At 32.7% G+C, this 14,463-nt stretch overlaps 1 protein-coding gene across 1 annotated transcript; it reads left to right on the plus strand.

Annotated features, from left to right (window-relative positions):
* The first annotated feature begins 258 nt into the window (after nt 1-258).
* On the plus strand, nt 259-5,777 carry LOC7472707 (mitochondrial inner membrane protein OXA1). Its single transcript, XM_024594788.2, has 10 exons — nt 259-412; nt 848-1,348; nt 1,933-2,023; nt 2,723-2,770; nt 3,211-3,269; nt 3,490-3,565; nt 3,667-3,798; nt 3,947-4,054; nt 4,972-5,026; nt 5,185-5,777. The coding sequence occupies exons 2-10, from the start codon at nt 870-872 to the stop codon at nt 5,451-5,453; spliced, it is 1,317 nt and encodes a 438-aa protein (XP_024450556.1). The 5' UTR covers nt 259-412; nt 848-869; the 3' UTR covers nt 5,454-5,777.
* Nucleotides 5,778-14,463: the final 8,686 nt, after the last annotated feature.

Here is a 14,463-nt window from a genome sequence, read left to right on the forward strand (position 1 = left end):
TTTTCCAAGGTCAATCCTGGAGTATCTAAACATTTTTAGTTGAGAATTCCGGTTTTAGGCAAGCAATATGCACCGTTTTTTCATTATATATATATAAAATCAATCTGCGCCGAAAATAATTTATTCACAAAAAAAATTCTTACTGATGTCATTTCCTTACATTATTTGAAACCCACACGATAACTAAAGAGCAAACCCGATAAATTGACGAGCTTCAGACTAGAGTTAGGCCTATATTTAATACCCGAGCCCATTTAGGTCCAGTCACGGGCTCACATATAGTCCAACGCATATAACTACAAAATTACCCTCATAAACCCTAGACCCTGTAATTGCTCTGATCTGATTAGCTAAAAAACTCGATGGAATGGCCACTCTTAAGTGAAATTCTTTCTCTCAAGCACTGAGAACGGTAGTCACTCTTCATAATTCAATGTTTCTAGTTGAAGTTTCCAACTATTTTTAATTGTTTTGGGTGTTAATTTTCCTCTACTTGTTGGGTTTCTGAGAAAATTGTTAGACACCACAAACCCGTTAAAATTTCCAATCTCTGATTTGGTGCTTAAATGTATTGGAACCTTAAATGGTTGAAATTTCTGATCTTTTAAGCTTATAAAGAGCTCTATGACCCCCATTTTTTCTTAATTGGAATTGAATTGTTGTCGAGTCATGATTTAATTGCTAACGCACAACTATAACACGTTTGTATGATAATCATGTCATTTAAGTTTTTTTTCTTTTTTTATCAAAAAAACATTATTATTTTTTTATAAATTGAGATGCACATATAATATGATGCTGATTATAATTTGTATTGCTAATTTTGTCGGTTATTGATTTCTGGTAGAGGAATTTTGTTCTTTGAATCAATGGCTTATGTGCGGAGTCTGTCAACAAGAGCAAACATTGTAAGAAGAAGATATAATGCTTCGTTTAGCTACATTCTCCACGACGATGATCGCAAACATAATTCTATTGAAGAGGGTCCTTCTTCAAAAGGAATGAGTAATTTATTTCAGCAGAGGTCATTTGGAAGCAGCAGAAAAAGATTTGATAATAATTTGGCTGTATTTGGTTTCTTTCATAATAGGAGATGTTTGGATTTATCTCTTTCGCCAAGCATTGGGGTGTCTTTTTGTCGGGATATGTCAACTATTGGTGGAGGGTCAGAAAACATTGAGCTGATAAATGATGTTGCTGATGTTCTCACAGACACGACTTTTGAGGCTGTGTCTGCTCAGGCTCCTGTGGTGAATGAGGTTGCCATTGCTGCTGCTGATTCTTACTTTCCTGTTGCGGCTCTCCAGCATGTTATTGATGCAGTGCATTCTTTCACTGGTTTCAACTGGTACTGGACTATTTGGTTCTGTTTGCTAATGCATATTTCATTAAATGTTGAAAGAGTGATTTCGTAACATGGACAGATAGGACAGTGAAAGAATGCCTTAGCCCAATAATTAATCAGAATATGAGTTTCTAAGAATCTGCCAAACCCATTTCTTTTAGAATGTTTCAGGCTTACTCGCATGCAGTAATTTATGTAGATGTTTCATTTGTAGCAACTGGTATTTTGATCTCTTTTTCTCAAAGAAATAAAGTTACCCTATTTTGGGGGTTCCCAAACGCCAGAGGGGGGTATTGCATAATTAGGCTCAAATCAGAAGCCATGTCTCAGCCATTGACAGAATAGGGACTTAGCCAGTGTATGGTATTAACATGATTCAACCTGAAAGAACTTTTATAGCATTCATCTACTTGTGGATCATATTAAGTTGTGTTTTCAATGGTCATGAAGTCAAAGGTTATTCATTAATGTGCATTTTGATTCAATGGTTTCTTAGTTCCCTTTAACCTGGAAGTTCTGGAAGTTTTAGTAATATGTGACATAAAGCCAAGCTATTCTATTTATCTAATTATGTTTTCTTTTTTCAGGTGGGCTTCCATAATTGTAACAACTCTTCTGATTAGAGGGGCAACCGTTCCTCTTTTAATTAATCAACTGAAAGCCACTACAAAACTCACTGTATGTTGTTTTAGTTGCTGATGCATCTTCAATTTCTCCCCATCTTATTTGATTGTTTCAGTGTTATGTGTGTTAGCACCTTGATGTCTTTGCACAGTCACACACTTCCACAGTGGGTAAAAAGTAACGTCATCTGAATTGAGTGCAAGCTTTGTATTTTGGTTATGGTGCTTCTGACACGATCTATTTACATGATTGCCTATGGTGCTTGTTATATTTTTTCTTAACTTCCATCTCTGTTATTGTTCTTCTATCATTTTCATTACACTTCTTCAAACTCAAAACTGACAGATATGTGCTTGTGCTTCTAAATTCTGAATGCCACATCTGCTTTATGCTTTAGAATCCTAAGCATCACCAGTCTCTGTTCCCAATACTCAACCCCTCCTAGACATGGAGGTTGTGCTTCTTTTTTAATAGCTAGTCTATTATTCATCATCTTTTACTTGCTTTTGACTACATTTTTATGTAGATGATTAACTTGCTTCCGGTGGCAAGAATTATGTGCAACTGATTAATGGTTAAGCTATTCCAGGATTCTGGCATGCAAAAATATGTGGTGCAGTGTGTTCCCCCCTTTTGGTTGCTTTACTTCCTGCCACTATTTTGTTTGGGTGCAACCTTTTCACTTGTGAAGATTTTTGCGCTCCCATCAATCTGTTAAATGTAATGATTTATGACCCCATGTCTTCTCTGCAGCTCATGAGGCCACATTTGGAAGAGATAAGGCAACAGATGTCTGATAAGGTCTGATGCCTTCCTCCGAGCATGTGTCACTTGTTACATGTGAAGCCCCCCCATCACACACAAATTTGATGTACTGGGAAATCTCTCCTTGTCATTTGGTTGCATGTTTATAAACCTTTATTTATTTGGCATCTCTATTGGCATCTTTTGGATGGTAAACTTACATTGTCACGTTATCATTAAATCACGCCTCCTGGTATTTTGATTCTACTTCACCTAACCTCCTACTTGCTAGGTTAAGCTTGAAAGATCTATGATATGCAATGCCTGGTCTTTTTATTTGAATGAAGGGTTGCAGTTTATATAATAGTTTTAACAGTGCGATAGACCTTTATTCACTTTGGACTTGTTCATGTGAATGCAAACAATACATGCTTTAACAATATGTTGGGGAAATGCTTCCTTGACGCATATTAACTCCCCCCTGCTCTCTCTCTCAGGCTATGGACCCCATGGCTTTAGCTGAAGGCCAAAAACAAATGAAGAAGCTTTTCAAAGAGTAAGCAACTCTCCATGTATTTAAACATGTAGCAAATATAATTTTCATGCATGGTTTCTCCAGTTTGAGATTGCCATAATGAAAAAATGCTTATGGATATTGTATATATTTATGCCGGCTTTAATTATTGTTAGGAACTCCATTTTTTATTGTGGCACATTTCTCTATGAGGATCTTTTTTTTTCATGTATCTCAGTTCATTGTGATTTTCAAATTGCAGATATGGTGTGAGTCCTCTTACTCCATTGAAGGGGCTCTTTATTCAAGGTCCTATCTTCGTCAGTTTTTTCCTTGCGGTAAAATGCTTTTCTATACTCAAAACATCCTATAGAGTTGGGTGTTCATTTTAGATTGATCTTTATATCTGAATATGTCTTTGATATATATATGTTCGCAGATCTCGAACATGACAGAGAAAGTACCATCTTTTAAAAGTGGTGGTGCATACTGGTTTCTTGATCTGACAACTCCAGATAGTTTATACATCTTGCCGATTCTGACGGGTTTGACCTTCTGGATAACAGTGGAGGTAGGGCCTCTTTTAGTAAAGTTGAGCAAGGAGCACTTCCTTGTATTTCTTGTTGTCTTGGAATTAATTGAGTTTTCATCTTGTTTTACTTGGTGTTGCTTTATGTTCTTATCAGCTTCTAATTATCCCACTTTTGATCCTTTGTCAGTGCAACATGCAAGAAGGTCTGGAAGGAAATCCCATTGCTGCCACCATGAAAAAAGTTTCAAGGGTCTTTGCGGTTGCTTCAGTTCCACTGACTATGGGTTTCCCTAATGTAATATTGCCATCACTTTTTTATTGCATGATATCTTGTATTTTACATCTGTTATCTGAGCTTGCTGTGTATCCTCATGCAATGGGCAATATGGATGTACTATGAAGTTATATTTAGTTTGTTGCATTGTACGATGCTGCATTTCTGTAGGCATGTTAGGCTAATAGCATCCTTGATGCAGGACAGCTTAGGGGCTGTTCTGAATCTGAGTTTCAAAGGCTGTTTAGGGTTGTATTGAAGTCGATTTCTGCTGGAATATGAGAAAGAATATGGGATGGAGTTCTAGGAGTCACACCTAGGGTTCTTAGGAGTCACACCCAAGGGAGATTGAGTCACACAATCAATAGCAAATTGCTTGAATTTTATTCATAAATTTCTATGCATAATATAGAAAGACTACATATTTATAGAGTTCTAGTAGTCCAATTCTAACAAGGACATAAATTCATAAATAATAACATATTAAGTCTATGTAGAATGGGAAAAACCTAATAAAGCTGATTACTCCTTAGTTCTAATAAAATACTATATAGAAAATAAAATTTAGACACAAACAAATTTCCAGATTTTCCATAAATTACAGAAATACCCTTCTCTATAAAAAGACACAAGTTTTGCTTCCTTTGTTGTCCCGCGTCAATCCTCTTACTGTATGTTGGGAACTTTCACCATGGAGAATGGACTGCCAAATGTGAAATAGTTTTTGAGCCAACTTAATATTTCACTGGCAGGTTCTACAGATTGTCATGGGATTGTGATTTTCAGTTTGTCTTTCCCTTCCCCCCAACCCCTCCCTCCTTTTCATTTTGTGTCATTATGTTTATTTTGGCATCATTAGATAGTAAAAAAACGACATGGAATTCTGATTGCTATAAAGTAACACAAATGCTGAAGTTCACTTCCATTTATTTTTGCAGGCCATATTTTGTTATTGGGTCACATCCAACTTATTCTCACTCTTTTACGGCTTAGGTGAGTCCTTTAAGTTCCTTTTATTTTTTTTGGCAGGTAATCTCGGGAGCTTTAATGTCCAACAGTTGCTGGATTTCTGTTATTTCATGAACCAACAAAGTCCTTACATTACGGATTTTTTTTTCCTTTCAAAATAACTGTTTTGTTTCTATTTTCAGCGCTTAAAGCCCCTGGGGTAAAGAAGTTCTTAGGTCTTCCTGAAATACCTGTGGCACCAGCAAGCACCACTCCACCCTCTTCCTTCGATCTGCTTGAGGCACTCAAACAACAGGTGGCAGCAAGACAGGAACCTGCCTCCCCATTACCTGTTGAACCATCATCAAAGCCTGGTGTCCCAAGAATATCACCGGCTTCAGTTCTAAGCCAGAGGCTTAGAAGTCTAGAGAAACAAGTAAAGGGAAGGAAGAAAAACAACAACAAGAGGTGAGAGTTTATTCAATTTAGTAGCCAAACCATCACGGCTATTGCTATTATAACGACCGTACTCTGTAACAATGAATGAATGGAGGCACGCGAATTATTTAACAGGCAAAAGAAGAGTGCAATTTTTGACTGATAGTATTTTTTCCTTGTCGAGTTCAGAATATTGGTATGTGAAGTTGGGGTTCCGGCACATGTAATAAATGTCTTACTGGGTTTCATAGACTGTAATATTAGTATTTTTTTGGATGAAGCTTTTTGTATGCTTGAAAAGTGAATCACGCTACGATACAGATTCTTGGTTATTATAGTTGAAACCATGTTTGGTTGAGCTGCTGGCAATCCTTGTTGAATTTGTCAAGTGTGACATGCTTGAATTAGGTACTCGTAATTTCATGCTAATACTGGACGGATTTAAACAGGTTTGTTGATCGGTTCAACCACCTGGTTCTCTTCGAGAGTGTTCTGAATAATGTGCCACTACTACTTCCAAGGGTTTTTTTTTTTTTTTAATTTATTTCCACCGAGCCTTTTCACTTGATAGGCAGTTCTCTTCCACGCACACATCCTCCCCTCCTCCCTCTTTTCAGCCATGGATGGTTGTTTTCTAGTGAGTGAATGAATGGTGGCTCATAAATTATTCGATTCCTTCCATAATCTTTGGGAGGATTCGAGAGCTTGAAACTCTTGGAACCTACAATTGAGCAGGGTGTAGGCGTTTACCTATATAGGAGGGTGAGCCAGCATATCATAATAGTCATGGCCAGGCCCAGCAATGCCAACTAGGTGATTATATTAATTTCACGCTAGTTATTCCAGTATTAGCTCTTCTCTCCACATAATTAAAAGACCAAAAGAGTAAATGCTCCTCCTTCCATCTTTTTTGTAGGGGCCGCTCTCTTTCATAAGAATTTAATACAAGCTTTAATTAAGTAGATTTAAAGCCACGCTTTTGGCCATGGCTAGCCGCTAGCCTCAATCAAATATTTACAATGGAGGGGTTGACGATAAGGAGGACCGACCGTGGCCTAAGCATAAACGCTTTCATAAGAAATCGATGATACGATTTAATTTTGTTATATTCTATATACACTACGATTATTTAAATGTGAACTTTGAAAGTTGCCGCCCACAAACCGCAATTTTTTTCTTTTGCCTTGGGCGCACGTTGGTTTAACAAAACAATGAACTAAGTTGAGATTTAATTTATTGAGATATTTCCTTGTTAACAAAAACTAAAGCATGTAAGGAAAATATTTATCCTTTCACAATTTATAATGGATTGTAATACTTTTTTTTTTAATTTTTATTTTGATTCTCAAACTTTTTTTTGGCATGATTGAGCCATTTTGAGCTAAGATTTGAACCCAATTGCATGTTTTTTTTAAAAAAAAAATTGTTGAATTGAAAGAAAGAGAATTGAAGTGAAAAACACGGGTAATATAGATAGCGGCTTTGAAATTTGTTTTAAAAGTTCATTTTCTTCTCCCATTTTTTTTAGATATTAGGTGATCGGTGCCTATAATTTTCAAAAAAAAATTGCTACCAAACTTCATTTTCCTCATTTTTAGTCCTTTTTTTTGTTGGAAGAGAGAGAGGGGGTCACTGAATTCCGGCTTAGAAAGAGAGAGAGTTGTCGTTGGTGATGACTTCGGCCATCAAAATGATCGATTTTTATGTCAAATGATTTCATAGGATGAGAAGAACTAAGATTAGGTGTTCTTTTTTTTTAATCTTGAAAACGACTAGAAAAACATATTTGAGTTAGGAAAGATTTTTTGTTTTGGTTTGATTTTGGGTTTTAGGGCGGGTTTTTACGTTTTTGAGACCGTAAATTGGTTTAACAAGACTCCTAGGATGTTACTTGGTATTGAGTTGTAGACTTATATTGTAAAATACAAATCTAGTATAAAATATATACATGTCTTTTCTTTTCTTTTCTTTTTCTCTAAAAAAAAAAAGGAAGGACCCCTCGTTGCAAAAATAGAAAAAATATGTTTTGCTTTCAATTAAAAAATTTACTTGTTTATTCACTAGTGTCAGAGTCATGAATATTTATATTTACTAATGTCAGAATTAGAAATACCATTGATGTTCACTGATGTTAGAATTATGAACCGGACACTAGAATTAGAAATTATTCTGAATCCTAATATTCACTGATGTCAAAGTCAGGAATACCATATTTTTTTACTCAATATTTACTAACACCAGGGGTGGAGGTATTTGTGGTTGAATATTCAAATGACATCAGAATTGAGAATATTATAGGCAGGCCATTAAAAGCAAAATACAACAAATTCTTAGCAATTTTAAAACAAAACCAGCAATGTAGCTTACCTCAGGTAGGACGTTTAAGGGTTGATAGTATCTTTTCTTTTGCGTAATCAGTCTCGTAACATAGATTTTTTGTTAACTAGTTAAGGTTCTTAGTGATCATAATACTAGGTTGCAACTCCTTAAACCAAACTTTTTTTCCCTATAAGAATAAGATGCCAGATATTTATTCTTTTTCTTAGAAACTGAAAAGTTATTGCGATGTCAGGTGCGACAGAATGACGATTTTACTGAGAACTTTTGACCAAGCTTTGCTTTTTGTCTTATTATTATTATCTTGTTTGTTGTGCTTGTTTGTTTATTTTCTTACATTTACTACTTTAGCACATATTTTTATTGTCATGCATCACTTTAAAGGCACACACCTTAAAATCTAAGATAGGTGGGGAAGTAACGTTACTCCAATGATTTTAGCATAAACAAGACTCGTGAAACCATCTAACTCTCGCTTGATTGTTTACTTAGAAGTGGTTGGTATGTCAATATGATATTATTATTACAAAATGAAACTTACTTTCTCATCACATGATAAATAAATTCAATTTCCCTCAAATCCTAAAAAAAATAATATAATAAATTTCTCTAGCAAAAAGCTGTAAAATACTTAAATATATAAGTAAACTACAAACACTACAAAACAATTTCAATAAATTAACCGAAAATATTAATGGGTTGCAAGAGAAAATGACAGGCTTGCTTGCTTGGTTCGGTGAAGTTTCATAAAAAGTTAAATCAAAAGAGCGATATGTGAACACTGGTGGGTTGGGTGGCCGTATTTTCAGGTTGGATTGTTGTGTTTTTGGTAAGAAGAACTGTCGGCTGTAGATCTTTTAAAATTGTCGATGAAATATGTCGACTAAAAATTTCCGTCAGCAATTTAGTCAGAAAATACTAATGTGTCATACTAATGGTTTGATCTACTTTACTCCGCATGAATGCCGGCCGGGGTTGGTTCAAATAAATTTCTTGAAAATGACCGGTGATTAAAATAGTTTTATGTGCTTATCTTCTTAAAGTGGCAAATTCCTCTGATTATCAGATGATTTGATTACCTCTCATGTTTAAATAAGGTTGAGACTTTAAATAGGACACGATGATTTCAGCTGTTTCTGTCAAACGCTTGCATGCCCAGAAGATTGTGTTGAAATTCTTGTGATTTGTTTTTTGTTTTTTTCTAAATTATTCCCTTTCCTTCTAACTAATTCTTTTATAAAACTAGGATTATCCCTGGAGAGAATGAATCAATGTGGATAACATGCTGGAGGGTGGATGGTTAGAAGTCATTAAATATATCATTAATAAAACCAATTTATGAGGTATAAATGCCTCAATTTTGCATGGGTCAAAATACTAGGAGCTTGAAATTTTTTTTAACAATATTATTAAACACAATCTAATAGGTCAATTTTGAAAACTTCTAACTTAACTCTTTACTTAACTTGAGTTTCTAATTAAACTATGCGGGAGTTAGCCTGAATTAAATTAATCGATTTCAAAAAAATTAAAAAAATAATAAAATTAAAGTTTGATACCAATTTTTTTTTTCTAGAAGTAGAGGGATTGGTCACTTGGTAGCTAAAAAAAATAAGAGAATCAAATGTACTTTTCAAACAAAGATGAAAGTTACTACCTACTTCACCTGTGTTTTTCACCCCAGTCTTCTAACTTTCAATTCAATTATTTTTTGAAAAAAATATGTAATTAAGTGTTAATTTAGGCTAAAAAGAACTCAATAGTACAAAGAAAAAAATTTAAGAATTAAATAGAAAATTTTGAAAAAATTCACTACTCCAATTTAGAGTTTTAATCTAGAGTGATTTGTTTGAGAACGAAAAATAATTTCAACTATAGTGATGACCGCACATGTTTTAGTTGTATATTTAATAGTTAATAATAATTTTAATGAAAAGCTAAGATCCAATCTCGTTAATTTATAACTAATACTGCAAAAATATTGATTTGACAGCTAATTAGTGTGGGTGTAGATATTATTTTTTTCTCACAACAGCGAATGATATGAAATCTTGATGCAGTATATGGTCTTCCTCCTTCGTGGCTATCGCGTTCTATTATCCCATTATTTTATAGTGGTCAGGATGGCATGTGTGTTCCTCTCCATATATGACTTCATCTTGGAATTTGTTGAAAACATCATATTTTTTTTAAAAAAAAACCTTGAATTTAGGAAAATCACCGGTAATTTGTTCTTGTAGGACATCATGATCAATATCTGTTTAATTCACGCATCTGAAAACCATGGTAGGGAATCGGGCTATACTTGAATGCAGCATACCGTTTTTTTTTTTTTTTTTTTTTTTTGTGGAAACGTTTGTTTATCTATAAGAGGGGGAAAAAAAAGAACATAGGGGTTATTCATTTTAATCAATAATGGTTTTGAATTAATTTTTAACATTTATCAATATTTTTCTTAAAGTTTATATCCACAATCTAGATTTAATGTATTTTTTTTAATTGCCAAGCCATCTTTGGATAAGTTTTTATTATCAAATAGATCTTAGGAAAATCACCTATAACGATTCAAAATATAAAATTATGAGAAATCTCTTTCCTGCCACCTTCTCTTCTATTAAAATACAAGATAGTAACTTGGAGAGCAAATCTGCCCATCAAAGGAGCCACCACGAAAGTCGATTGCATTAGAATCATTTCATTTTAAAGTTAATATTGTTAGAGAATAATATAAATCATATCATGAGATCTCATCTAAAAATTTAGACTATTGGGTTGAGATGATTTTTTGACATGGTATCAGAGCCTTGATGACCAAACGGTCACGGGTTTGAATCTCACCATTCTCATTTATTTGATAAAAATTAATCACAAGGTAATGTGGATCTGTGCAAGTTTCAAGTTTAAAGGGTTTTTACTTAAAGAGGTGTGTTAGAGAATAATACAAATCATATCCTGGGACCTCGCTTAACAATTTAAACTATTGAGTTGAGATGGTTCTTTGACAAATATTATAAATAAACTTAGATTCTAAAAGAAATCAATAATTATAAGAAAATGCATAATTTAACCATTCTAAAGCTCTCGACCTCTCCATTGTAAAAAAAAGAAGAAAAAGTTTGAGGGTAAATTTATTGTCCCTAGAATTTAAGAAAAGAAATTCTATGAGGAATGAGGAAGGATAACAATTTAGAGTACAAGTGTGGACTTTTTAATTATTATTATTTTTAAGCTAGCAAGAGCGGCATGACTTGAGCTCCACATATGCTGGAATAAATCCTGCTAAAAATGGTTTCAGCTACTCAGCATCACCCGTAGTGTCATGCACGAAAGTGCAGCCATTTTAGGCATCTTTTAGCCATTGGTTTGTCATGAAACGACGACTCTTCCCACAAATTAACAAAACAACCAGAGAATCTGAACTGTTTGAGTTCTTGTAAAAACCTTCGCAGAAACCACTCTCAGTAAAAATTAGGGCTGGAAAATGTGGTTGCTGGATTCTTCAAAGAAAGTGCTTTCATTTTAAGCATCTTTTAGCCATTGGTTTGGCATGAAACCATGACTCGGCCCACTAATTAACAAAACAACCTTCATAGAATCTGAACTGCCTGAATCCATTGATTGCCAGCCAGCCAAACGGAAGTTTTTAATGTGATATTGTAAAAACCTTCACGGAAATCACCACGGAATAAAAATTATAATAAGTAAATCTAAAAATATATATTGTAGTCCCTGAACTTTTCAAACTATAAATATTAGGTCCCTTAAGTTTCCAAAAACTTAAGGGTAAAATCAATTTTGGATCAAAATTTCTTTTTCCTTATTATTTAGTCCCTTATTTGAGAGAGGTGAAAAAAGGTCGTCGGAATCCAACATTGAAAAGGGAAAAATTATGTTGGCATCGATTATAACCATAAAAAACGATAAATATTAGCGTCAGATTGTTCCATTTGATGAAGAGAATTTACATTTGGTGTTTTCTCATCTTGAAATTGTTTAGAAAAAACATATTTGAGCTTGAAAAGATTTTTTTTTATTTCGGGTTGATTTTAGGTTTTGAGATAGTTTTTTAGGGGTTTTGAAACCATAAATGAGTTTATCGGATTGCCTAAGATGTTTTCTAGGTGTGTTGGGCCAATAATGGGTTGAAAATGAGCTTTCAGGTCGAAAAAACTTCCGATCTAATTTTCCAGCCACAACATTGACTGAAAATTAGGCAGAATATCAGATAGCACGCCATTTGTGTCTGCCGATAACATGTCTAACTTAGTTTTTTCAAAAAAATTTGGGACGGATGCATGTCACTCGCCCCATCTAAATTCAGAAGAATTTGGTCTTTTTCTTTTAAAAAAATATTTTTTTAATTAATGCCTTTTATATGTATTTTTCAAAATAATTTTTAAATTTATATGTAAATTAATACTTCTTCTCTCTTTATTTTGTTTATTTAGCTTATTTACATAGAGATTATGTTTTTAGCTATTTTGTATGCATTTAATTTTTTAAGAGATTGTTCTAATTCATATGTATTTTCTTTATGTTTTATATAAATGAAATTTATTTTTAAAATAAAAAAGTATTTATTTTTTGATAATATTTTTAATATATGTAACCCTTCATAATATTCTTTGTCTTTTATTTTATTCAATTAATTTCATGTGTGTCTAATTTTATTGTCATTTGATTAAATAAAAATATAATTTTTGTGAATAAAGTCATTAAACACAACCGTGTAAAAAACTCGAGTTGGAAGCCAAATATCTTAGTTTATATCCACCTCTCAATTTTTCAATTTTCATCTTTATTTATCATTTTTATTTATTTGTTTGTAACAAACATAGTTTCAATTTATTTAATTAGATATACACACAAGCTTTTAATACTCGTTTAACATTGAGGTTAAACTTACTTTTCATCAAAATCTGATTTTTCTTGTTGAAATTAATTTTTAGTGTTTTTTTTTATCATTTTGATGTAAAAAATAATTTTTTAAAAAATTTTAAAAATATATTATTTTAATACATTTAAAAAATATATTTTTTAAAAAATATCTATAACATTCTTAAACAACCCCTTTAATTTTGATATAAATTTTTTATATATATAAAAGCACTTTAAAAAGCTTGTATATCATTTTAAAAAAAAAACAATTTAACCCGTGATAAATCACGGTTAAAAACTTAAAATAGCTAGTTAGAGCTACACATGTGATTGCTGGATAATTCAAAGAAAGGGCATCAACTAACCGCCACCCACCTAAGAAAGAGCAAGATTTATGTACAACTTCCAATTAAATTGCAGGTTCGCCCCCCTACTATCAAAAACTGCAGGTTTGTACCCAGTACTCTACAGTACATCAATCCGCAATGCCATTTTTTGGCCTTTTCTTTTCTTTTCATTTTGATCATTTTTTTTCTCTCTCTTCGAGTCTTATGTGGCCAAATTCATCAACAATTTCATATAATTTATTCTGTGAAGAAAAAAAATAAAAAGAGACGAATAAAGTGTAGAACATGGAGAACACGCATGGCCACTCTAAAATTTGCATACAAATAGTTTTTGTCCCATATTTTCTTTTGATTACCTTTTCAGTCCCTTTAGTTTTGTATAATCTTATTCTAGATCCATAATTTCATTTTGTTTATTTTTTTAATTCCTAGTTTGAGAGAGAAAAAATTGTAAATTTTTCATCTATGATAGGAATTTAATGGTGGTGAGTTTTTCATATCAAAATGCATAAAAATAAGATTATGGTTTTTTTTAATCCGGTTGATTTTTGTATTTTAGGTGGTTAAGAAGATTTTTATAGTGTTTATTAGGTTTTTTGGGTGAGAATAAGTTTAAAAATTAATTTTTTTACAAAAAAAACAAAAAAAACCTAGCCCTAATTTGTTTTTGCCACCACATGCCAGAATTTGAGCATTAGCAAGCAATGCGTTGCTTTTCCTTTTTTTTTTTTTAAAAAAAAAGAAAATAATGAACAACAAAAAAGACCTAGATACACGGGTCTGAGAATATCTTTAGTGTTCTACACAATAAATAAATTCGAACACCAAAACACGAGAAGAGAAGAGAAAAGTGACAAAGAATGTGCCTAAAGGAAAATTTGTTTTTAATTTTGTCTAAAATAATAGATTTATATGTGACAGAGAAAGTGACATCGAGAATGTGATATATTAGAGAAGATGAGGGATAATGAGGGGTGCGGTAATGATGAGATTTTTTTTTTTTTTTTTTAAAAAAAAATGATGAGATTTTTTATTTAATACATGGTGGCTATTTTGTTAAAATTATATGGGCAGTATTTTTATTTTTAATAAAGAAAAATAACCATGTTCTCTTATAAAATATAAAAAACTTAATGTATGATTTATTGTAATTGGTAAGGTTGAAAATTCAATCTCACAAAATTGTAAAACTAATGTCTGCAAGAATTTTAAATTTAAAACCGGAATAAAAACCAAAACCAAAACCTAGTTAAGATTAGAGATTGGACACTTTAACACTCTCTCTCCTCTACCTCTATGTATATAATAATTAATGACAGCTCAGGACGACATACTAGTCCTCGTCTTGTCTTTTCTTTAAGTTATTTTTTTCCAAGTCTCACGTCCTCACCCAAAAAGGAAAAAAGAAAAGAAACGAAAAATCTTTGATTCTAAATTCGAAGGACGAAGAAAATGATTTATTTAATAATTCAACTCTTTTAC

Source organism: Populus trichocarpa, chromosome 1 (genome assembly GCF_000002775.5).
Source record: "Populus trichocarpa isolate Nisqually-1 chromosome 1, P.trichocarpa_v4.1, whole genome shotgun sequence".
In the NCBI taxonomy this organism is placed as follows: Eukaryota; Viridiplantae; Streptophyta; class Magnoliopsida; order Malpighiales; family Salicaceae; genus Populus; species Populus trichocarpa.